Consider the following 23,328-nt stretch of genomic DNA (forward strand, 5'->3'; position numbering starts at 1 on the left):
ATTAGAAAAGAGAGATCTATAACCAGGAAGCCGGTATCGGAGTGCTCCAGAATCTGCTGGCTCCGCTAGCGATAAGTATAGCCCTCATCAGTCGCTAAGAATGATCATCACCCGCCAGCATCAGTACGCATAACGATACGTAGGCGACAGGTCTCCCATGTACTCCAACTGTTCTTCGGGCAGTGCCTGCGGATCAATCGATCCATCTGCGATAGCACGGTCGCGCTTCTTGTTGTCGTGGAGAATCGACAAGAAGTAGACGACGGCCAGCGCCGCTGAGAAGCACAGGAAGGATAAGCTGATGATATACCCGTTGCGGTAGAAGGGCGCATCCTTTTTGAGGAAGGAGTAGGTTGAGATGATTCCACCAACTAGAATCCGTTAGCATAGCACTAGATAATGAGCATCGAGTGGCATACTGTTTCCAAACCCAATCTGCCAAGCCGTCCCTACGCTGCGACGGCGATGACCTCCCAGATTCATGGAGAACCAACAGACCAGCACCGGCATTGCGCTGTAGCAGCCGGCAGTCACGAGGAACAGGGCGCCATATTGGACGTGATGGTTATTGTGAACATTGAGCAGAATGGCAAACCCGGCCATCGCAATGACCATGGGAATCATGGCGAAAAGGAAGCGATGGCGGAATCGATCCGAAAGGTAGGCAATAAGCATGGAGAAGCCGAAAGCAGCGGCCCAAGGAGGGATAGAATAGAGCTGGGTTTTGATTGCTGGACGGGTTAGTTAGATATATCGCCATAGGAGTAATACTCGTGGTCATACCATCGTAGCCGTAGGTTCTGATAATAGTCGGCGCAAAGTACGCATATCCTGTCAGAGTTAATATGCAACCCGATTGATAGCGGCGAGTAGAGGCATACCGTAGGCAGTCACAACCTGTCCAAAGTACATCCACCCACCGATGAAGATCTTGTCTGCTCCATGTTAGCTTCCCATGATCATCGTCATGGAGATAAAGCTTACAGTCTTTGAAAACAGCCAGCACGTCCCGCCATCCGACATTGACATGTGTAGCAGATGTACCGACATCATCCGCCAGCTTGTCGCGGATGAATTCCCGCTCTTCTTCAGTGAGCCACTTGACATCCTCTGGGAAACCAGGCACGATGAAAAAGCAGATCATCGCAGCCACACAGGTAATCACTCCCTCGATGATAAACACCCAGCGCCAGCCCCCATAGCCACGGAGACCATCCATCTTGCCGATTCCGCTCGCCAACAGCCCGCCAAATGCACCGGCGAGTGTGGTCGAGCCGAAGAAAAAACTGAATCGCTTTTGGGCTTCGCTGCGCTTGTACCACATGCCCATAAGATAGAAACCTGAACCATGTTAGCGGAGTACTGGTTGAAGGCGAAGGTCACCTACATCCGGGGAATAGACCGGTCTCAAACATGCCCAAAAACCAGCGAGTGGCCATTAAGCCACCCCAGTTCTGCACAAGGCCCTGGAATACCATGACAAGGCCGAAGCCAAACATGCAAAGTGATACTGGAGCGTGCGATCAGTACGGAAGCTCATAGAGATGAACGGAGGGCACATACACCAGACATGCGGGTTCAGTTTCTTCAGCAGAATGTTCGACGGAATTTCAAAGATGATATACGGTACGAAAAAGATGGTCAAGGCAGTGTTGTATTTTGTCCCGGACTCGATATTCAGGTCTTCCTGCAAGCCTAGAATGGCTGCATTGCTAATATTGACACTACAGTGACTGTTGTTCAGTATAGCAACCAAAAGGCTTAGACGGCGGAGATATTATACCGATCTAAAAACGCGAGCAAATACATGACACACAGACACGGAATGACATGCCAGTCAATTTTGGCCATGAGTTTTCGCTCATTGATCGATTTTGGAACCGCATCGAACGATGAATCGTCGCCATTCTCGGCGCGTCCTTTCTCTTCTAACAAGGGGTTAGCTGCGTCAATTCAGGGCGGAGACATGCGACCGACCGATGACCCCCATGGCTGGCGTGAAATCTGACTGGGATTGAAACTATCAAAGGGGCGGCTTCGAAGAGCGTCGAATGTTTTTATCCTACGGGCGTCCGCCGACGTCGGAGGCCTACGCGATGATTCATAACTGGGGAAGATCAAAACCAGGTCACCAAACCGAGAAAAATGGAGTTGGTCCCTTCCCCAGAGAGAGTTCACTGGAGACTCAATAATGCAGCCATAATCCGCATGTAGATCGATGACTGGAATGGGCAACAATCGGCCCGGTGCAATCAGCCACTCTGACACTATCGCAGATGGCGCTTCTTGGCGGGTCAAAGTCCAGCAATCAGACTTAGACGACGAGCCTTGTGTCTAGGCTTGGTTGGTTTGGAGATTCTGAACGTAAAGCTTGGTCGATTGTACAAGGCAAGAGGCGAGTCTGATGCATGGGAATCCCAGATTCGAGCGACGTGATCGCTGAGGTGCCTGCGAAGCATAACCGGATAAAACTCTATAATAATATTCAAGATCAAGGGCGGTATTCCATATCCATCCTAGGCTGATTTATCCAGATTTAAGACATATATGCCGATATACGGAGTGTAACATCAATCGTGTTTCAAGAGTTGGTTGCCACTATGATGTTCTCTGCTTATATAGTGAGAAGAGCCGAACGGACACTCTAGGAGACTCATACTTGGACGACTGATCGGTCCGAGCTACATACTAGACCAGTCTAGTTGCACTATCGCCCCTAGAGAATGAAACCAGAACTTTATGGATTACAATCGTGTGATGGCTTTGCAAACGCTGCCGACCAGACCGGATCAGCAGTTTTAGCTGAATTGATCTGAAGCGATCGGGGCCCTAAGGATAGACCTGTAGACGATCATGGACGCTCCCGACCTGAGGTTATCAACTAGGTCGAGTCCTAGATCTCATCTCGGATTATTATATATCGCATTCTGCCCCAGAGTAAGGGGGATGTGGTACCCTTGGCGTTGCTATATCACTGGATCCCCGGCTACTCTACAATAATCCCTCGTTCCTGCGAGTGATCTTAGCATTGATATACCCCAACCGACACCGTACCGAAGTTTCTTTTTGACCACCGAAAGCATACATGACATTGGGATTGTCACTGTCAACGCGGGTATTTGAATTCAGGCTGTCCAACAAGACTCTCCCTTGAGCCTTCCGAATCATTCTATCCGTGACTTGCCGCCTCACAGTGCTTCCTCTTGACTGCTTGTTTTGTTAATCTATTAGGGTTGTGATTTGGGTTTAGATTGCAGCTCAATAAAGGCAAAGCTAGTCATTGAAGAAGCATATATCAGACATTTTACATTGGATGACTCGCACTATCTGCAAGGTGAATACGATATGGGGAAGAGATATATCGAGTCAGGCATGCGACAGAACAAGATCACACTCCATGTCCACCATCTTCTCATAATTACATGGATCTGTTGAAAACAAGGCATTCTTTTGGACAGAATCCGTCTGCCGTTTAGGTTTTGTAAGGACGACCATGGTTGCTACCTAGAGAATGGGCCGGACAGCTGCCACGAGGTCGAGGCAGCAATTGACTTTCTTGGCCGTAGTCGGTTTTGGACCACGGCAGTTTACCGAAGCTAAAAGCAAGAGCCGCGGCTTCACTATCAGGGAATTTCTCAGTGATCGGCGAATCAGAGAGGCTGGAAAAAGCAGCGAGAAAGAATTGCATTCTTTGACTCCCCGCAATTTGAACTCTCTCGCTTGTTGTCCCGGCCCCCCCGCTACCCCAGAATCCAGATCCCTGCGAGATGCGAAATAGGCCAGTTGAGCTAGCTTCTGGCTAGTCGCCAGTCGCTACCAGGATAGCGAGCAGATAGTTGGGTTCCCAAGATTCTCAACAGTGGAATATGGGGATTCTGGCCTTGAAGAGACTCCATCCACTGACTTGGGGATGGATCGTACACAGCAACGGGCAAATCAGGAGGAAATGCCAAGTTCGGCCGCACAAAGCTAAACCGCCACGCAGGGACCACAAGCCCGTATAGATGGCGGTTTTTGGTGGTCAGCTGTCCTGCGCTTCTGCAGCACTAGTCATCTTCATGCGATATGCTCCGGAATTGCTCCGCTCTGCCTGGAAATACTCCAACCCAGTCACACAATGACTAACAGCTCGCCCAGGATGACTATAAAGACGATCATAGCCACAGGGAACGACCGGTATGGCGACTGTTCCTGACGGTAAAAAAAAAAAAAAAATTAAAATTCTGCGAGACCTCAGATCAATTTGCTAAAATGACCGACGTCAAGTCATTTAGGAATCATGTCGACGATACTGAGGCCAAGAGGGAACTCGTTGAAGAGGAGATCCCCATGGACGAGGAGACCAAGAGAATCGACCGTGAGACGGTGATGAGACTGGACATGCTGCTCATGCCCATGACTTTGATGCTGTATCTGCTGGCATGGCTGGATCGTGCTAATGTTGGAAATGCACGGGTGGTAGGTTCCTTGACAGCGGGGACTCGAGGATAACGTGCTGACAATCCACCCAAGGCTGGTTTGGAAAAAGACCTCAAGTTGACTGATCTGCAATACAAAACCGGTATGTCCCCTTAGTTCCTCCACTGCGATTACACTAACCGGACCAGCCATTACCGTGACATACGTCCCTTATGTCCTCTCCGAACTCCCCTCCAACCTCCTCCTCAAAATCATCGGCCCTCGCATCCTCCTCCCAACTCTGTGCGCGCTCTGGGGTCTAGTCACCACCCTTCAATCCCAAGTACACAACTACCCTGGATTCTTGGCGTGTCGCTTCTTCCTGGGTCTGCTCGAGGGTGGTCTATTCCCGGGCATCGTCCTCTTCCTCTCCAACTTCTATCGCCGCCACGAGCTGCAGGTCCGCATCGCCCTATTCTTTTCCGCCGCCTCTCTCAGCGGTGCTTTCTCAGGCCTCCTAGCGGCAGCTATTCAGCAGATGAGCGGCGTCGGTGGCATGAAGGGCTGGCAGTGGATCTTCCTCCTCGAGGGTCTCTTCACAATCTGCTTCGGCCTGTTCTCCTTCTTCATGCTTCCCAACGGACCCGAGAAGGTCCTCACCTTCCGCTCCGAACATGCTGAGCGCTGCGTCGCCCGTCTCAAGCAGGACGGCAACACCTTCGAGACTGAGGCCAAGGTGACCCTCAAGGAGGTGTTCTCCGTTCTGAAGGATGTCCACGTCTGGATCGTCTGCCTCATCCTCTTCTCCAACGGCGCCTGCCTCTTTGGTCTCGCTTACTTCTCCCCCTCGATCGTTCAGGGCTTCGGATACAGCTCCACCAAGACCCAGCTCATGACCGTGCCCCCTTACGCCTGCGGCTTCGTCGTCACCATGCTGACAGCATACATTTCTGACCGTCGGCAGCAGCGTGGCGTCGGTGCCTTTGTCACCAGCGGTATTGCGCTGATCGGCGCCGCCATGGCCGTCAACGGGCGCGGTCTCGCCGTGCGCTACTCGGCCCTTGTGCTTCTCGTCACGGGTGTCTATGCTTGCGCCCCCTGCCTGATCAGCTGGGTACCCAACAACACCGCTGGTCATGTTCGTCGTGCCACTGCCGTTGCCATGGCCTTCATCTCGACCAACGTCGGTGGTATCATGAGCACTTGGATCTATCCCAAGGAGTCTGCTCCATATTACAAGCTCGGCATCCGGTTTAATCTGTCGCTGTTGGTGGTTGCGATGACGCTGGTCGTGGCGCAGGTGCTGTGGTTGCGCAGACAGAATCAGAAGAAGGAGAGCGATCCTGTCGGGCTGTTGCAGGGAGTCGAGGATCTGCCTTACGAGGAGCAGCTGGCCAAGCTGGGTGATAGACATCCGAAATACAAGTATACTTATTAGGTGGAATGACAGTATATAGGTAGTAGTTGAATCACACTAATCTAATAAACACTTGTTTGATCATACAGTCTCCCACGTATCGTAGTGACTATGAGTGGAAGAGGATTCGTATTCTAATATAATTTCTATAGTATCCAGTGCCAATGTAGAAGCTGTAGTTGATGAGGAAGCTGAGGCCCATGATGTGCAAGAAGGGGAGGAAGGCGAGAGCCGTGTCGCGATGAGTGAGCACGCTGGTATCCACGGCCTCTGCCTGGAGAAGATTGGCGACGATGTTGTAGTGCGACAACATCACGCCTTTCGATAGACTGGCCGTGCCGGAGGAGTACACCAGAACAGCCACCTCTTTTTCGGGATTCGTAATAGGAGGAATGTGAGGACGGTTGAAATCATCGTCTGGGATGGAGGATGCGTTGGTCTGCCATACATCCTGTCTGGCATCGTCCACAACGATGATCCTTTCGGCGCTCAGACCAGCCTTCTGCCGCTTCCAGAACAGTCGCATACTGCGTCTTTTGATCGTGAGTCTTTGAGGTAATGCACCAAGTCCTTGGCCGGGAAATTGGGATTGAGAGGGCTGACAGTAGCCCCGATGGAGAGCGCTCCCCAGATGATGGGAGGAAGATCCAGCGCATTGGGTGAGATGATGCTTAGGACATCCCCCTACTGCCAGTTCCATTTCTGTTGAAGATTTCGACCAAAGCTGAGACCTAGCTTTCGAGCATCTAGAAATGTGTATGATCTGTTTGTAGGAGCGTCCACAAGGACAGTCTTGGAGTCGGGAAAGGGGCGATTCTCCCGCTAGAAGAGGAAGCTCCAGAGGTCGATTTGGGGGACGACCACATCGGGGTATGGGGAAACGGTGACCATGTTGATTGCTAAGGAGGGGAAATAAATGCGTCATGACGGTCCAGCTCTAGGATCTTGCTATTTATTAGAGTTCGCTATCAGCTATGCTTACTTCGTACTCGGGATCACCATGAACCAATTCATCCGGGCTTTGATGATCTATAGCCCAAAGAGTAGCAGCAATATTCGGATTTCCCCCATTCTATCTCCACAAATCCCCCGCTAATGCACGCTTGGAGCTCTTTTCCCCACGTTCGATTGGCCGCGGTCGGTTGCTTGGGGGTTCCCGAGGCTGCGTCTATTCGCATAAGAAGTATGGGAAAGGATGCAGGGGAAGGGAAGGGACAGCCACAGAGGATTAGATACCTGGCTACTCAAGGGTGTGAGGATGAACACCTGTTGGCTATTTTCACTTCTCTACTCAGGGTGAATTCCATTCAGGAAGAAGATATACGATTCTCACTGTCAGAAAAATTCTTATTCACCTGGACAAACGCTTCTCGAACCGTTATTTGTATCATCCGAATCTGCACGTGGACACATTGACGCGATTGGCGTTCATTGGAGATTTAGACACCTATTCTCTTCGAGCTTTATACAATCAAGCTATCTAAACATTTGGAGCTATGCAGAATGATTGATGGTTGGCTGTTCTCGTCCGGATGCTCGACTAAACGTATACACCAGGACACCGAGAACTACACCACTCTCATTGGAGCTCCCAGGAAGTGAACGAGTCAATTGATAACGGCTAGATCTGTGAGAAGGGATGATGATTAGGGATATTATAAGCTGGAAGTCGCTTAATGCTAGTAAGTGTTAATCATTGTCTGCAGATGATTGGTCAGTGTAAGACTCTGACTCGTATCATTCGATGCATTGCTGACACTGTTGGCGTTACACCACCCGATGTGATGAGAATTGGCAGACAGTTGGCAGTGACGTTTCGCTCTGTGTTGGAGTAATGTGCTCATTCGAACCAAGTGATATCGGTCAACTAGATTGAAAACAGTATATAGAGGGAGAGAGAGAGAGAGAGAGAGACTTGGAATGGAGACAACTGACGTCAAGAGTCAAGCCAACAGAGGAAACCGACGGCGGTTGATACAAAGTCAACCAGAGCCTTGAATAAATATTCCCAGAGTGCGCTGACGCTGCGTGCATTCGAGCGCATTCTGACTAACACATCTCGTCATTTGATGGTTGCATTCCCAATGTTCTTCTGACGAGTGTTCGGACGGAACTCCCGGAATCTGTCATCTATCATCAACGACCCCCGAATAAAGCGGGACAGACATCCGCTTCGTCTATCATAGATAGACATCTGTATCGCCTCAAGTTCCAGAATCACGACAACAATATTTCGCATCGCCATGGAGTTGGTCCTTCCGGCCTGGCTGCCCTTGTCAGTGTATGCCTGGATAATTCAACAGCTGTTCTTCCATGCCGCCGGTCTAGCTTTCGAATGGTGCGATCGCAAGGGCGCCATCTCTCATCTCAAAGTACGCGAGATCGACCGCATATCATACCGCCAGATGCTCCCGCAGGTTCTCTGCAACCAGTGTTTCATCCTGCTGCCGAGCATGATGCTCGCACAAGCGACAGGATACTGTTTCGTGGGCTCGGCGCATCTCCATCCATTGTCCTTTCTCCTCGCGCTGCCGGCGATGGCGATCGGACACGACGTGGTGCAATATCTCGCCCATCGCTATTTGTTGCACAACCCCAATTTGCGGCTCATGCGCATGCTGCAACACTCTCTCCATCATTCCACGGGAGCCAGCCGCGGGATCAGCGCGTGTTACATGGCGCCTGCGGACTTCTTCCTCGAGATCGTGCTGCCATACCTGGTTCCCCTCGCTCTGGTGGGCGGCGGGGGCACAGATGTTTTATTTCATTCGTTGGTCGCAGGGTCAGGGGCCATAGGTGGTGTGTATGAGCACTCCGGGTACGACGGTTCACTGCTTTTCACCCCGACCCCCACGGCAATCCACGGCAAGGATGTGTTCGCGGACTGGATGTCGGGACTATTTCCCGTCCTGCACGGTCTGCTGGATAATCGTGCTCACGGGGAGCATCATTCTCGCGCGAATGTCTCCTTCTCGGACGGATTTGGCAGTCCTGGCATATGCGACACTCTGTTGGGTACGCGGTGGGACTTGGTGGCCTCTCGACGAGCGGCGGCTGAGCAGGAGTGGCAGGCACAGCAGGCAAGACATATGAGTGCCACATAATGGCCATCATGGCTTCATCATATTAATTATCAATTCGCCGGGAATGCATTACCTATTCCGTCCATCCTATCACGGCAAAGCAAGATATGACTCCCAAGGTCGGAGAATAGTCCGCAGTATAGCCCGTGATATCAGAATCCCCACTTTATCTGCGGCTAGTAGCCTAGTGCGAAGGATTTTGCGACGGTTATACTCCGTACAAGAGCAGTCTATCTATCTAGTTAGTCGTTAGTGCTAGGGAACGATGGTAGACTACAGATCTATATCGGGATATCGGATCAGTGTGTCATTCCAGCAAGTCAGGTGGGCGTAGATATACCTCTAATCAGCTATCTATCCATACATCTGTATCTATCTCTACCTATCTAGGTACTATTCTACTCCGTCTATTCTATACTTCAACCTATCAGAACCCCCCACTTTCATACAGAACGGAACTACGTACTATCGTTTTATCGCTTATCATCGGCCAGCAGCCTGAGGCATCCATTTCGATTGAGTAATGGTCAACCGAGGATCCCCCGAAGTAGTCTAGCGCACTATGATCCCCGCATTATTTGGAGACGATGTACTGCTTGTGTCTTCTGTCTTCTCTTCTTCTCCTCTTCATCTCTCGCAAGCTGGTCAACTGGGGCTGGTTCTTGAGTGACAGAACAGAGAGTACTAGTCCTGATCATCTATCTTCATCATGGAAGGCAACACCCTCCCCCTCGCGCAGTATCTGTTCACCCGCTTACGCCAATTGGGTGTTGACTCCTTGTTCGGCGTCCCGGGCGACTATAACCTCACGCTCCTTGACCATGTCGTGCCCTCGGGCCTCAAATGGGTGGGGAACTGTAATGAGTTGAATGCTGGTTATGCCGCGGATGGCTACTCTCGAATCAAAGGTATGTTGCACTCACAGTTCCTTTGCCTCTAACCACTGACGTCGCAGGCATCGGTGCCTTGGTCACCACATTCGGCGTCGGCGAGCTGTCTGCCGTCAATGCCATCGCAGGAGCCTACGCTGAGCGAGCCCCGGTAGTACACATTGTGGGAACACCGATGCGCGCCTCCCAGGAGACCCGCTCTCTCATCCATCATACCTTCAACGATGGTGAATATCAGCGATTTGATCGCATGCAAGAGCACGTGACAGTCGCGCAGGTCGCCTTGAGTGACCATCGCACAGCACCTGCGGAGATTGACCGGGTTTTGTTGCAGTGTCTGCTGCACAGTCGCCCCGTTCGGATCACCATCCCGGTGGACATGGTCTCCGTGTGTGTTCCGAGTGTCGGCTTGACCTCTAAGATTGAGATCCCGCCCCCCGTGCGGCAACCGCTGGTAGAAGAGGCGGCTCTGACATGTGTTGTGAACCGAATCTATGGTGCAAAGAAGCCTATGATTCTCGTCGATGGAGAGAGCCGAGCGTTCGGGACACTTGCGCAAGTGGACCAGTTCATCAAGACCACAGGCTGGCCCACGTTCACAACGGGCTTTGGCAAGGGTCTGGTAGACGAAACCCTGCCCAATGTCTATGGTGTCTACACTCCAGCTTCCAAGGAGTTTGTGGACTCGTGCGATCTTGTCCTCTCTTTCGGACCACACTTCAGTAACACCAACACCTATATCTTCCTGGTTCGGCCGAATGACGAGTCCAGCATCCTGCTCAACCCCACATCCGTGCAAGTGAACAAGGACATCTTCCGTGACCTGCCAGTCAAATACTTTATCCATCAGCTCATCCAGCGACTCGATAGATCCAAGATCCCGAGTCACCAACATGACCTGGTCCATCCTTCGGCCAAGTCCCTTCCAGCAGTTACCCCCACCGATCTCGTCACTCAGACTGGTGGATTCTGGCGAAGATTATCCCCCTTCTTCCGTCCAGGTGACATTGTCCTCGGGGAAACTGGCACACCAGGATATGGTGCGAACGACTTCGTCCTGCCGCCGCGGACCCGTCTCTTCAAACCAGTCACCTGGCTGTCCATCGGATACATGCTCCCCGCCACACTAGGCGCCAGTCACGCACAATGGGATCTCATTGCCCGGTGCGAGTACCACGATCTTCTGGCCGCGCGCACAATCCTTTTCATCGGCGATGGAAGCTTCCAAATGACTGCCCAAGAGTTAAGCACCATCATCCACCAGAAACTCAACGTCATTGTCTTCCTGATCAACAATGACGGCTACACAATTGAGCGCTGCATACACGGCCGCAACCAAGCCTATAACGACGTCGCGCGGTGGCGGTACCTCAAGGCACCCGAGCTATTTGGTGCCGACACAGAGGGGGAGTATGCGACTCGGACCTGGGAGATCCGCACCTGGGCGGACTTTGACCGCGTGCTGTCGGACGAGCATTTGGTCAACGGCAAGGGCTTACGAATGGTCGAGGTGTTTATGGATCGGTTCGACGCACCCGATGTTCTGATGAAGTTGTTGGAGCAACAGGTTGAGCGGGAGAAGACGCAGTAAAAGAAGTCATTTATCGTTAACTAGGACTAGAACTAGACCTTCCATGAATGCCACCTGCCTCAGCGGATAATTTAAGCATTAACCTTCTTCCAGCTCTCCCGGGCCTTCAGCTCCTCCCACCACTTCTGGAAATGCGGGTACTTCGGGATCAACTCTGCGAACCCAAACTGCTCCACAAAGACGCCATATGGCAGATGCGCCAGATCCGCAAACGTAAGCTGGTCGCCAGCCAGATACTTCTGCTTGGACAGCACCCGCTCGTAACCCTGCAGCGCCAAATCCAGCTGTGACAGAAGGGCCTGGACGCGGGCCGCGTCCGTCTCACCGTGACCCTTGAGAGATTTAAAGACCTTCTCGTACGCGATGCCGTAAACCACAGGATCGAAGTAGGATTGCTCGATGGACAGGGCCTTCTATCGTTAACTCTGCTTCGATGTGCACCAGATGTGCTGGCTTACCTGCTGGTACAGAGCCCAGGCTTTCAGGTCGGATTCGGGAGGGGCCAGCTCAGTTCCCTGTCCGCGGTATTTGTTGATGATATACTGAGCAATTGCTCGGCTTTCTGCAAGTATTTAGCATCATCCGTTACGTCAAGTTCTTCGAAGCTCGAGAAACCGACCATAGATTTGCACACCGTTCTCGGTGTCCTGCAGTACTGGGATTTTTCCAAAGGGCTGGAGCTCATTCAGGTAAGTCTGGGTCTTCTGCTCGCCCTTCATCAAATCGACAGTGTGAAGTTCATAGTCAAGGCCCTTCTCCGCCAGGACGGTGCGGACACGCATGGTGCAGGTCGAAGAGGGGTGCCCGTTAATTTTGAGGACCATTGTGAATAGTGAGTTGAGAGCGAAGAGCAAACAAGAAGATAGACGGTGGAGGGGACGATGCTTTGAGGCTGAGGTCTCGCTTATTGAGCGACAATATATAGTTCGTTTTATATCAGAGATGGCGTCAGACTTAGCGCTGATTGATTAACAATTTCAGCTCACTGATATTAGCAATCGCCGGAACTAATTCCGTCTGTTTCCCTGGTGATTATTAATTTTCTGTCTGTATGTACACAGTAGGCACTAGGTACTCTGTGCACAGCTGTTAATCTAGCTAGATGACATGCATTTGTTAGCCGCCAGTGGGAGTCGACCAAATCGCCCTAGTTCTCAAAGGGCAGGATATCATAATCATCTGCATACCACGGAAGAGGGATCGATTCTTCACTCTGGAAAGTTTCCAAGATAATCCATCTTCTCTGCATCGACCTGGCATGATAGATTTTCAGCATCAGAGACCTTGGGAGACTTCTCATCAGTAAGCGCAATCCCAGTTGTTTCAGCATGGCCGTCACAAGCAGCACCCCAGGGGGCGGAGAGGCTTTGATTTGTGACGCTACTGGGAGGTTGTGCTATAGTAGCAACTGTCATGGTCAACTCCGTGTTCAGAAGATCTCGATAGAAAGTTGGGAGTGAAGGTATCCAACTTCCTCTTCAGATGCTGAATGGTGCATGTATGACAATCCCTGGTGACGATCACAGAGAGAGATGGAGTCTTCAGAAACCACCGAATGACTCTTGCGCACAGAAATCTGCACTGGTTACTAACAAGGGATGTTTAACCCAATATATAAAAGTCAAAGGTCCTCCTATGCTGGTGTACTGCACCGTCGAGACATCACACCACCAAATCCCTCCTCTCGTTATTGGACAGCCGCTTCATCATAGATCCCAGGGATTCTCAGAGTACCTTCGATATGGATAGAAGTGAAGAAGCGGCCCCTTTAGAGATGCTGCCTACAGCAAGGAGATCCATGGTTAGACATAGCCAACGACGACATAGTCTATTAGGCAACACGGTCTCTGTGTACAGGCAGCATCGCAACAATATATGCCCTCACGGCCAACCCAGATTGGACTATCAATCCATCAAACCTACATCTTCTGACTTGCACCACATACAACATGCCGACCGTTACTCAAGCCCCCGAGTGGACTATCGCCAAAGAAAAGAGACTCCCAATTCCGCCTGTGCCACCTAAGCCGGTCACTCTGGATTCCATTATGGAAGACCTGCTGCGCTGCGACATCTACCGCTTTTTCGAGCTGGACCGCCATCCTAACCCTCGAGGAACTTGGACCTTGGAAGAAAATGAGAGATATTCGACTCCCGAAAACCTCAGTAAGCAAAATATGTGCGCATCTACCACCATCAGCAACCCGAACGCCAACCAGCATCAGCGAACGCCCTGGCCAAATTGGACAAAGCCGCCCCTCTGGGCTACAACTCCCACCACGGACTGGCCGCTAGACGTATAGTCAAGACGATGCTAGTCTCTAGCCTCCTGGACGAACAAGAGACCAACATGTCCATGGGTAAATCCTCGGCCTACGTGGGAATTCATCTGCGCCAAGCCTTCCACTGTGAAGGCACCATTCTGGATCTTCGACAAGAGTTTGATGGCGCTCTGGATTTTGCCATTTGCAACGCCGAAGAGCTGGGCACCCAAATCAACGCCCTCGTCTGGGTGAACCCATATCCATTGAGCATTATGTGGCAGTGCATCTCACTCATGGGTAAGCTGAGCTCCACTCAATAGTGCAGACACAGACTAATCCGCCGCAGGAGCTGTTCATAATGCTCGCGAGCATGAAAACAAACGAATCACCGCGGTTTACGGGATTGCGACTGACGGAGAGGAATTTTACTTCATCGAAGTCGACGACAACGGCATGGTACGCTACGTCTATCCGATCTTCGAGCAACAGCAAGCCAACGATCCATAGGTCTCATGGCACCGAACCACCTGGTCTGACAGCGTCAAACAAACTACAAACGAAGTGTATTCGTACATGCGACGATTCTTCCACGACATCACTGGTCGGAATAGCACACCCGTCCCCGGAACTCGGACAAAACCTCCAAAACATCCACTGTCAGTTTGGTGATTGGCATGGATGATCGATATCTGAAACATCGGTTTCAAATATAGCACATACACGACATACCCGACGATTATCGACAGTACGCCGTCTCATTCTGATTGGTATCTACTCAGTCAGTCAAATCGAAGCTCACCGGCGTCAGCATGGCATACCTTTTTCCTTTTGCTTGGTTTCCTCTTAACATTCGATTGAGGTTTTACAAGCAACGGGTTTTTTACTGGTGCCTGCCATAGGAACAACCTCGGCTCTTACCGACGGAGGGAAGAAATGGGGATTGATGGAGTGTATTGGATTCTTGTTGTTCTTCAAGTCATGTATTTATTGATCTTCTAGCTACATTGAAATCTTGCCACGTCATCCATTTGGTCCCCAGCGATCCAATTGTCAGTGCAAAATCGTAGTTGAAGTTGTTGGTCAGGGAGTTGAAAGAATTAGGAGAATCTCATATGATACTGTGTAACATATCAATTCTTGTCAAAGGATGTCCATTATCAGCAGCCTGAATATGTTTAGAAAAGAGCCCTTGGTGTCGGAAATATGTCGTATGTGAGATAGTTCGTAACGTCGGACATAAATTAGACAGGCCAGCCTGTCTTTTACAATTATTCTATATATACAAAGTCTCATAGCGTGATCCACCGTGGAGTTTCACACGAGCCCAGCTCTTGTGCAACAGCATCAATCCGACCAGTGATCCATCCCGAAGTCACTCCTGTCCTACCAATTCCACGCTTCACCCCTTTTGACGTGCGACACTTGTCGGTTGAAAAGGAATACTGCAGACAGTCTGGCTTGCCGATGCAGAGCGCTTTACACTCGGTCAGGCTGCCGACTACTTGTTCCTCCTCGGAGAAGTTGTCCCAGTCATCCTGTAAGGGGATGAGGTGCGGCTGGACAAGATGGCGAAACACATCGCCATGCAACATGACACTGTTCTCCTCCTTCTTTGGTCAGTCGTGTATAAGGATAAGAGGATTGTGAAACTCACCTTCTGGAAAAACCCCTGATCGAACTTATCCAGCTCACGGATATCGTCTCCTGTCACATGGTGATATGCGACAGGGGGATAACACCACGCCTTTCTGGAGTAACCGTCAGCGAAGTGATCGAACTCGGCCGGGGTGTTCGACTGCAACATGGGCCACGACCAGAGCAAGGGTGCTCCGGCATCATGAAGTAGCTTTCCTAAGACGCAATCGCCCGCCCATTGCTCGCTGGTGAAGCGGTCCCACGCGTCGAGATCCCTTGCACGCAGTTTTGATGCCCTGTGCATGGCTTCTCGCGACAGAACGAACCCAGACCCGCCATGTCCGAAGATGACATCGGCAATCTGCATCTGGTTGCCCAGATAGTATGGTCTATCGGGGTCAAGTTGGGCCAACCATTGCAGCAGATTCGGCCAGATGTAGTACGTGTCTGCCTCCATAAAGACATACCACTTGGCGTCGTCGCGGACCTGCAGCGCTTCATCGATCATCGGGAGGAATTTCCACTTGTCCAACTTCCATCCAGGGTTGTCGGGCATGCCGAAGGGGCTGTTTGGAACACGGCTGACATCGTTTTGAGAGAGTCCGTTGCGCCCTGATGCACGCAGACGGTTGTAGAGATTGAAGTCGGGGTTGGTGCGCTTGATGGATTCATTGACGCTGCGTAAAACATCCTGCGCGGGGACTCCGGCAATCACTTCGTCGTAATCGGAGAATAAAACAGCGTTGGGGATGCAGCGGAGGGTTGTCTGGAAATGTACCGGCACTTTGTCCAGTGCTTCTGTAACGCCTGTCTTTAGGACTACTAGGACATCCTCGATCCCTGGAAGTGGGGGACAAGGCGGTTCCTGTGACGAGGTAGTGGCGATTGTTGAGGAGACATGCAGTGGTGTTTCGATATAGAAAAAGAGGTAGACAAAGAGAAACCCAAGGAGGGGGGACAAGATATATATCCGTCGCGAAGGGGGCCGACTCTGGGGGTGGAGGAGCGTCATTGAGAATGCTAGTACTATAGCTATCTAGCATCTACTTACTAACTGACATTTCCATCGATGATCCCACCAGGACCGAGACAAGACCGTTTTTTAAAGACAACTGCTTAGTCTTCGAGGGGGGGGGTGATGGGATCATGGGCGTCTCCTTTCATGTCGTTGGACTCCTTGTCGTCCTGATCATCGTCCCACAGGACGCGTGCCACCCAGCCATAGAAGCTTGGATGGCTAATTCTTAAACCAATGGAGGAGTGGCCAGCCCCATTTTCCCAGCGCTAACCCGCCAACCTGACCCTCCTAACAGGCTACGTCGGGAAAATTGCATTGTCATTGGCGCTAATGCCGCACGATCAGTGGAGGGGGCCAGAAGAACTGCTATCAATAGCAGTGAAGATCACCAGTGGCAGCGCCAGCAACAGGCTGGAAAGCAAGGCGGAGTATGACGCCATGGTGAGAACAGGACGTCGAACAGTAATTGAAGGGGTCTCCTCAAGTATGGACATTTTAATGCCCAAGGACATAGATGCGCAAGGGAAGAAAAAAAAAAAGAAGAAAAGAAAAACAAGATGACCAGTGCCGGGCTCGATCCGGCGACCTTATCGGTGTTAACGATACGTGATAACCAACTACACCAACCGGCCATTGTTGAATGCTTGGCAGCGACTAATGCTACATAATGCTACAGAACCAAGTTCCTAGTCTTGGCTATGAATAAGGATCAAATTTCAAACAGCACACACACATCATTACTCTTATTATCCAAATACTCACACACTCATGTTATACATCGTCTGCTTTCACTCCTCATCGCAATCTCTATTTATCCGCAATCAAAACACCGCGATATCGCATCTTGCCCTCTTCCAGAGTCTTCAAGCAATCCTGAATCCCCTCTTCATTGAGTGGATACGTCATGATGATGGGCTTGATATTATGTAGCGCCGCAAACTCGAGCATGTCGCGATGAGACTGTCGCGGTGCAACGACGGATCCTTGAATTCGCAATCCGTTGGCTAGGAGTGGCATGTATGGGAACTTCAAGTCCTCATTGTCCACCGTTAGTGGGGAGATGACTGCGCTGGGTGCTAGGACATCCAAATAGAGCTTCCAGTCCGGCTGTGTGCTCATGGTGACAATCAAGTTGTCCAGCGGCTTGCCGATCTTGAGCTCTTTGGCTCCCTTGGTCGCGTAGAACTCCCTTGCTCCCAGTTTCATGGCCTCATCCTTCTTGCTCTCGGTGCCAGAGAACACGACGACCTCACATCCCATCTTGGCTGCGAACTGGATCGCTAGGTGGCCCAGTCCACCGATGCCGACGATTCCCACGCGCGACGTGGGTTTGACGTTTCCAACAACCATAGCGTTCCACACAGTTGACCCGCCGCACATGAGCGGTGCTGCGTCCTCGTTGTTGAGCCCGTCGGGGATCTGGAACAGGAAGGCTTCGCGCCAGACCGCCTGCGTCGCGAAAGAGCCCTGATCGAAATCGGCGAGCCCGTAGAATTTGCGCTCGGGACAGAAGGTCTCCTGACTGGTCAGGCATTGCTTGCAGTGTCCGCAGCAATCGTGTTCATACCCCCAGCCGACCCGGTCGCCCTTTTTGAGGTATATGACGTCGGGGCCCGTTGCTTCCACCACGCCGGCGCCTTCGTGGCCCAGTGCCATGTCGGATGTCATATAGTGGACATCAGTATAGCAGACACCCGAGTGTGTGACGCGCACAAGGACTGAATCGCCTTGGAGATCATCGCGATGCGTGGTGGCCTTCTTGATCGACCCATCCTTGGAGCCTCGGTATACGGTGAAATCGTAGCCCATGTTGATTACTGTTTATTTTAATGTATCCTTGTATGGGTACCTTGAGAGACGAAGATCTACTTTATACTACTGCGACGGGCATTGCTAATGAATCACTAAGTTTCTACTATGATCGCGCTTCGCATCGCATCGGTGGACCCGGAAGCCGATGATGTAGGCAAGTGGAGGTGGCAACGGGAGGGCATACATCATCGACTCGGTTGTTGATACAGTCTTTCAAGATTTAGATTTTATACGGAGTATTTGCTTAGCAAGCATGAAGAATGGCTCCCGAAGTATCCAGCAAGATAAGGCATGATTATAAACAAGGATAAGTTACTGTCACACTGTCCACATTGCATCACTTCAATCCCCTCATACATCGAATCCATATTTCGCCTAAATCACGAAGCTGAACCACACAACAATGGGTACGATCCACATGAGCAGAGCAAGGTTCGGTAACCTACTGCAAGCTGTAGACTTTTGATGTTTCCCATCGTTATCTCCATTATGGTGCTCGGAAGTATCACTCGACTCCTCGCTAGTATCCCCGAACAGGTCGGCAACAAGCCTATCTCCCAGTTTCGTGATACTTGTTTCAAACTCCTCGTAGGTCTTCGCTTTCCACTTGGCTTTGGCGCCAGGGACGGCCTCTGTCCCGGTAAAGGCAAGATAGAGCACATCCGAGCCATCGTATCCGCTATTCCCTGCGATTTCCTGACCAAAGCAGGCCGTCGCGAGGGCGATGCTTGCCTCGCCGACCATCGGATGCTCCCCGTCGTCCCCGTTAGTGTCGCCCCAGATCCCGTACACGAGCTGATCGCGGCATACCACGGCTACCACGCTGAGAGGCTGCACGCCCACAGAACGCGGGTCAAACGTTGGGCTGTAGTTTCCCTCGTTCCCTAGCACCACATATGGATGGATGTTGGCGTTCAGGTCGCCGATTTCGAATTTGTGCAGATTGGTGCTGAAGGTCGTCTGACCCTGCGTATCGGTCGACGACTTGCAGCGTCCATCCCCGCCGCTCTGTTCACCATCGCAGTCGATATCCATGTTAGCCAGGTCAGATCCAGGGCCTTTGAGATACAGTCCCTTGCCGAGCGGAAGGTATTTGGTGCAGTAGGCTGTATGCCCCCCACTCTGCTCGGTGTTGAAGAAATCAGTGGCAAGGGCGTCGGGTCCAGAGCATGTGCCGCCATTTCTGACTTGGTTATAGAATGCCTGCAGGCTGGCAGGGATCTCCTTCGCTAGGGCCTGTGATACCCATAGGACCATCGATGCCGCAAGAGCAGATTTGTATAACATTATGATGAGCCAACGAGTGAATAGATATGAGTATGATATAAATCGTCGAGTAATAATCGAACGAGTGAATATTCGAAAGCTTGATGAGTGAAAAGCAATCAATCCTAGGATATTCTTTTAGCGCCATCAGTCTGTGGCCGGCATCGTTGCCTGCATCCGTGATACTCTATTCTAGGACAATCAACTTCGTCATCATTGTCCTGACATTGTTTGTGTTGCGAAATCTGATCGTTCGAGAATTTAGACTATGGCTGCCTGAATGAACGCGATATCTGTACCTGAATACAATGAGATTAATTAAATGAGCGTGCTATTTCGTCACCATACACATATATCAAACTCTGGAAGCTAGGCGGCAACGACCCCGCGAGTCATGGACACTATCTCTAAACGACAGAACGGTACCTGGCCATTTCGTTCCTGTCAAGTCTTCCCAGAGCGGAGCGGTAGGAGGTGTCTTACTCTATATGATGTCCTTATCCCAGGAGTTCCCTTTTTCTTCTCAAAGGCCGAGACGACATATTCAGGATTGTGAAAGTCACGACTATTCAACTCAAGAGGTTTTAAAAATAATCCATGCGCGGTGGCATAAGGTATCCCGGCGATATTGAACGCAGGGAACATCCCTCTGCCTACCGCATCGGGGTAGGAGGAATGTGCAACACCCATTAGGGCCAGTATAGTTAGGAAGTCCCTGCAAACTCCAGAGACCTTGTCACTATAAGGTGCCTTAGATATCAAGTAGCATGGATGAGATTGGCCACCTCAAAGCGAGCATTGTTTCGTGAGCACCACTCAACCAAGTGTTGCACTTCATTTCTGGTCACTTCGGCGGCAAGGTGGCTTGCACAGTTCATGGTTCGAATTCCAATTCTTCCTGCCGACTTCCATCCCAGATTGGTACCCTGCGTTGTTTAATCAGTGCACTTTGTGGCTACTCCCATGTTGCTTGATGTGTCATCGCGTGCCTCGGACGTATCCTTCCATCATCATAGGTGAAGAAAAAGGCACGTGGTGCTCTGATGCCATGGTTTGACTATAGGAACTGGGGTGATCGTTGTTCTATGGGTGATCACGCTGAACTTTAGCCGATTCTTCTAATGCCGACGAAAGTTTACAGCGATAACTCGATTGCTGGGAACTCCGTGAGGACATCCAGGCATTTGATGACACCGAGACAAGACGACTGAAAGGGAGTCAGTTAGGCAGTGTGCAGCTGGCTTCGGGTCCAAGCGGTCTATGATCTCGATATATGGTAGGGAACGATTAACATTATTAGCTTCCAACTATATATTTTGGCCTTTGATGTGCTGCAATCACAAAAAGCTGGTGGTTTGTGCCCTCATGCAGATATTCCCGCATTTCTTGGCGCACTATTATTGTCTATAGTGTCATCTGTGAATATGCTTCATACTCCTTGTATCTGGAAGCCTAGACCATGGCCAAGCGTTGTGGAATGATAGCTCAGTTTTCAATGGAAAGGATTCGGCTAGTATTCATCGAAGGTGAGGACCCCATGAGTGCTAGAATGTTATCGCGGACAGCCCGACAGCGGATACCTAGACAGCGGGGTGTGCCAAATGTGATGAGTTTTGCTCCAAGGGTCGAAGACAACGCATTTGATCGATAGAAAATCATCTCATACGATCATATCAGTCTGAACTGCAGAGAGAAGCATTGTCCAGGGGATCCTCACCGACAGTGTCCCCTTTTCCTTCCCCCTCCAACGCTGGCCAACTGGTCGAATCCTCCGGGTCCTCGTGTCGGTTTCCGGCCAAGCTCTCCTCTGATTGGATGCGGGAGATGCTGTGGATTACGTGTGTATAGTGCTGTTCTGTTCCGACGGGCGATGCAGAGACTCAACTTCTTTAGGGAGAACCCGGTGGGAGGGAAGAACTCTTTAAATAGGCTAAGGATCCGGCTTCTCTCTCTTGTGTAAATCCCTGGCCACAATCTGAATCATGAATTGTCCCTCCCGCACGGACGATACGCTCCTGCACTGCGACTGGAATCAGAATCCCCCATCTCTGGCCCCGGATTTGACCACCCGCCAAGACCTCAATGGCATTTCCAATGCTCGTGTCCACAAATCTGGAGGGCTCGCCGTTGACTCATTGACATGTCTACAAACGACTCAATGCTTGTCTAGCAGACCAAAAACTCTAGAAAAAGTCAAGGCAGACCAGCAGGGGGCGTCTCTGACTCTGTCAGGTATTGAAATTCGGCCTGGGACTTGATGAAACCGAGGAGCTGTTTGCTGACTGACCCGATTCAGGACGCCCCGTTTCCCTCAAAGCCAGAGATAGTACTGGCCAAATTTACTATCCGAGTCACTGTTCCACTCAATCGGCACCTTCTTCCCTTGAGAAGATCAAGAGCTGGGCATGGTGGCTGCTGTCGGTGCTGTTCACTTCTGCCGTCATCTCCCACGAGATTGTGGCAAAATACCTCGGCTTAACTGTCTCATTCGCGAATCGTTCGGATGGCGCTGAAGCCCCAGCACGACTGCTCAAGAGATCAACCTGTGCCGAAGGAGGCGCCAATCGTGGCGACTACAACACTCCCTTGCACGTCGCAGCTCTCTTTATCATCCTTGCCGTTTCCACCTTGGCTTGTGCATTCCCCATCCTGGCCACATGGTTTCCTCGACTGCGCATTCCACCCTCCTTCCTCTTTGTCGTCAGTCATTTTGGTACTGGCGTTCTCATCGCCACAGCATTTGTCCATCTGCTTCCAACGGCCTTCACCTCTCTCAACAATCCATGTCTCTCGAGTTTCTGGACCTCCGACTACCCAGCCATGCCCGGAGCCATCGCCTTGGCCGGCATCTTCCTTGTCACCGTCATTGAAATGGTCTTTAGCCCCGCTCGGCACGTCTGTCGCGGTGGACTGCGAGTCTCCGAACAAAAGCCATGTCTTCCTGATCATGGTATCGACAATGCGTATGTGCCAAAACTGGAAGATCCTGCTGCAGCGGAGGACCCCATGCGACTCGCCTGTCCCAGGCTTGAAAGCCAATCGCATCTGCGTGACCTTGGGCCCTTGATTGGTAGATCATCCAGTATGAGTCGGACCATCAACCGCATCGGCGAAGACTCCGACCGCATCATACGCATTGCATCTGCTCCAGGAGGCAGTCCGACTCTGGAAGAAAGCAAGATGCAAGCGGTCGAAGACGTGGAGCGCAGTGATGAATTCACTCTGGCACCGGAACAAAAGCATCGAAAGGCTGTCATGCAGGTGCTCTTACTGGAGATGGGCATTCTCTTCCACAGTGTATTCATCGGCATGTCCCTGAGTGTGTCTGTGGGCAGCGAATTTGTGATTTTGCTGATCGCCATTGTATTTCATCGTATGTGACCCGGCCCCGAAACTCACCTGACTTTGGCTGACAGTACCAGAAACTTTCGAAGGTCTGGCGTTGGGATCTCGCATCGCTGCGCTTGACTGGCCAGAAAGCGCCATGCAGCCATGGCTTATGTCGCTGGCATATGGATGCACGTAAGTTTTCTCGGTCTCCATAAATCCCATGCCGGTGCTGACCTCAACTAGAACCCCAATCGGCCAAGCGATCGGCCTGGCAACACATACCCTCTACAGCCCCGATTCTGAGGTTGGACTACTGCTTGTAGGCACCATGAATGCCATTTCCTCGGGTCTGCTCATCTTCGCATCGCTGGTCGAACTGATGTCGGAGGATTTCCTCAGTGACGAGAGCTGGCGGGTTCTTCGAGGTCGGAAGCGGGTTATTGCCTGTGTCTTGGTGTTTGCAGGCGCGTTCTGCATGAGCCTTGTGGGCGCTTGGGCATAGTCAATGCGAATACAGTCTGATCTAATGCTCTACACTATCTAGAAGTCCTCACGCTGGCCTGAGGCACCCCTAGTTCGCATCATACTGTGATGCTATTGTACTATCTCTTCCTTCGTTCTTCC

At 51.2% G+C, this 23,328-nt stretch overlaps 12 protein-coding genes and 1 non-coding gene across 13 annotated transcripts, besides 1 other annotated feature; 5 read left to right on the top strand and 8 right to left on the bottom strand.

Moving 5' to 3' along the window:
- Nucleotides 1-120: 120 nt before the first annotated feature.
- On the bottom strand, nt 121-1,851 carry ACLA_099150 (putative MFS transporter; the record flags this gene model as incomplete). Its single annotated transcript, XM_001270396.1, has 8 exons — nt 121-371; nt 420-731; nt 784-831; nt 882-935; nt 985-1,341; nt 1,388-1,510; nt 1,564-1,724; nt 1,784-1,851. The coding sequence occupies 8 exons, from the start codon at nt 1,849-1,851 to the stop codon at nt 121-123; spliced, it is 1,374 nt and encodes a 457-aa protein (XP_001270397.1).
- Nucleotides 1,852-4,251: 2,400 nt separating this feature from the next.
- Nucleotides 4,252-5,836, top strand: ACLA_099160 (putative MFS transporter; the record flags this gene model as incomplete). Its single annotated transcript, XM_001270397.1, has 3 exons — nt 4,252-4,458; nt 4,513-4,561; nt 4,608-5,836. 3 exons carry the CDS (start codon nt 4,252-4,254, stop codon nt 5,834-5,836), a joined length of 1,485 nt encoding a protein of 494 aa, XP_001270398.1.
- An 88-nt stretch (nt 5,837-5,924) lies between these two features.
- On the bottom strand, nt 5,925-6,515 carry ACLA_099170 (uncharacterized protein; the record flags this gene model as incomplete). The annotated part of the gene is made up of 1 exon (XM_001270398.1): nt 5,925-6,515. One exon carries the CDS (start codon nt 6,513-6,515, stop codon nt 5,925-5,927), a length of 591 nt encoding a protein of 196 aa, XP_001270399.1.
- Nucleotides 6,516-7,702: 1,187 nt separating this feature from the next.
- Nucleotides 7,703-7,729: a microsatellite.
- Nucleotides 7,730-8,058: 329 nt separating this feature from the next.
- Nucleotides 8,059-8,919, top strand: ACLA_099180 (sterol desaturase family protein; the record flags this gene model as incomplete). Its single annotated transcript, XM_001270399.1, has 1 exon — nt 8,059-8,919. One exon carries the CDS (start codon nt 8,059-8,061, stop codon nt 8,917-8,919), a length of 861 nt encoding a protein of 286 aa, XP_001270400.1.
- Nucleotides 8,920-9,607: 688 nt separating this feature from the next.
- Nucleotides 9,608-11,379, top strand: ACLA_099190 (alpha-keto acid decarboxylase family protein; the record flags this gene model as incomplete). The annotated part of the gene is made up of 2 exons (XM_001270400.1): nt 9,608-9,806; nt 9,854-11,379. The coding sequence occupies 2 exons, from the start codon at nt 9,608-9,610 to the stop codon at nt 11,377-11,379; spliced, it is 1,725 nt and encodes a 574-aa protein (XP_001270401.1).
- Nucleotides 11,380-11,450: 71 nt separating this feature from the next.
- ACLA_099200 (glutathione S-transferase family protein) lies at nt 11,451-12,203 on the bottom strand (the record flags this gene model as incomplete). The annotated part of the gene is made up of 3 exons (XM_001270401.1): nt 11,451-11,789; nt 11,838-11,941; nt 11,999-12,203. 3 exons carry the CDS (start codon nt 12,201-12,203, stop codon nt 11,451-11,453), a joined length of 648 nt encoding a protein of 215 aa, XP_001270402.1.
- Nucleotides 12,204-12,587: 384 nt separating this feature from the next.
- Nucleotides 12,588-12,794, bottom strand: ACLA_099210 (uncharacterized protein; the record flags this gene model as incomplete). The annotated part of the gene is made up of 1 exon (XM_001270402.1): nt 12,588-12,794. The coding sequence occupies one exon, from the start codon at nt 12,792-12,794 to the stop codon at nt 12,588-12,590; it is 207 nt and encodes a 68-aa protein (XP_001270403.1).
- A 534-nt stretch (nt 12,795-13,328) lies between these two features.
- On the top strand, nt 13,329-14,150 carry ACLA_099220 (uncharacterized protein; the record flags this gene model as incomplete). The annotated part of the gene is made up of 3 exons (XM_001270403.1): nt 13,329-13,545; nt 13,599-13,940; nt 13,990-14,150. The coding sequence occupies 3 exons, from the start codon at nt 13,329-13,331 to the stop codon at nt 14,148-14,150; spliced, it is 720 nt and encodes a 239-aa protein (XP_001270404.1).
- A 782-nt stretch (nt 14,151-14,932) lies between these two features.
- On the bottom strand, nt 14,933-16,290 carry ACLA_099230 (glycosyltransferase family 31 protein; the record flags this gene model as incomplete). Its single annotated transcript, XM_001270404.1, has 2 exons — nt 14,933-15,253; nt 15,298-16,290. The coding sequence occupies 2 exons, from the start codon at nt 16,288-16,290 to the stop codon at nt 14,933-14,935; spliced, it is 1,314 nt and encodes a 437-aa protein (XP_001270405.1).
- A 564-nt stretch (nt 16,291-16,854) lies between these two features.
- Nucleotides 16,855-16,928, bottom strand: ACLA_099240. The gene has a single exon. It is a non-coding gene; the product is annotated as a tRNA-Val (tRNA).
- A 175-nt stretch (nt 16,929-17,103) lies between these two features.
- On the bottom strand, nt 17,104-18,105 carry ACLA_099250 (NAD(P)-dependent alcohol dehydrogenase; the record flags this gene model as incomplete). Its single annotated transcript, XM_001270405.1, has 1 exon — nt 17,104-18,105. One exon carries the CDS (start codon nt 18,103-18,105, stop codon nt 17,104-17,106), a length of 1,002 nt encoding a protein of 333 aa, XP_001270406.1.
- A 378-nt stretch (nt 18,106-18,483) lies between these two features.
- ACLA_099260 (glycoside hydrolase family 75 protein) lies at nt 18,484-19,395 on the bottom strand (the record flags this gene model as incomplete). Its single annotated transcript, XM_001270406.1, has 1 exon — nt 18,484-19,395. The coding sequence occupies one exon, from the start codon at nt 19,393-19,395 to the stop codon at nt 18,484-18,486; it is 912 nt and encodes a 303-aa protein (XP_001270407.1).
- Nucleotides 19,396-21,356: 1,961 nt separating this feature from the next.
- Nucleotides 21,357-23,206, top strand: zrfD (putative plasma membrane zinc ion transporter; the record flags this gene model as incomplete). The annotated part of the gene is made up of 4 exons (XM_001270407.1): nt 21,357-21,606; nt 21,671-22,747; nt 22,797-22,896; nt 22,948-23,206. 4 exons carry the CDS (start codon nt 21,357-21,359, stop codon nt 23,204-23,206), a joined length of 1,686 nt encoding a protein of 561 aa, XP_001270408.1.
- Nucleotides 23,207-23,328: the final 122 nt, after the last annotated feature.

This window comes from Aspergillus clavatus, genomic scaffold (genome assembly GCF_000002715.2).
Source record: "Aspergillus clavatus NRRL 1 1099423829804 genomic scaffold, whole genome shotgun sequence".
NCBI lineage: Eukaryota > Fungi > Ascomycota > Eurotiomycetes > Eurotiales > Aspergillaceae > Aspergillus > Aspergillus clavatus.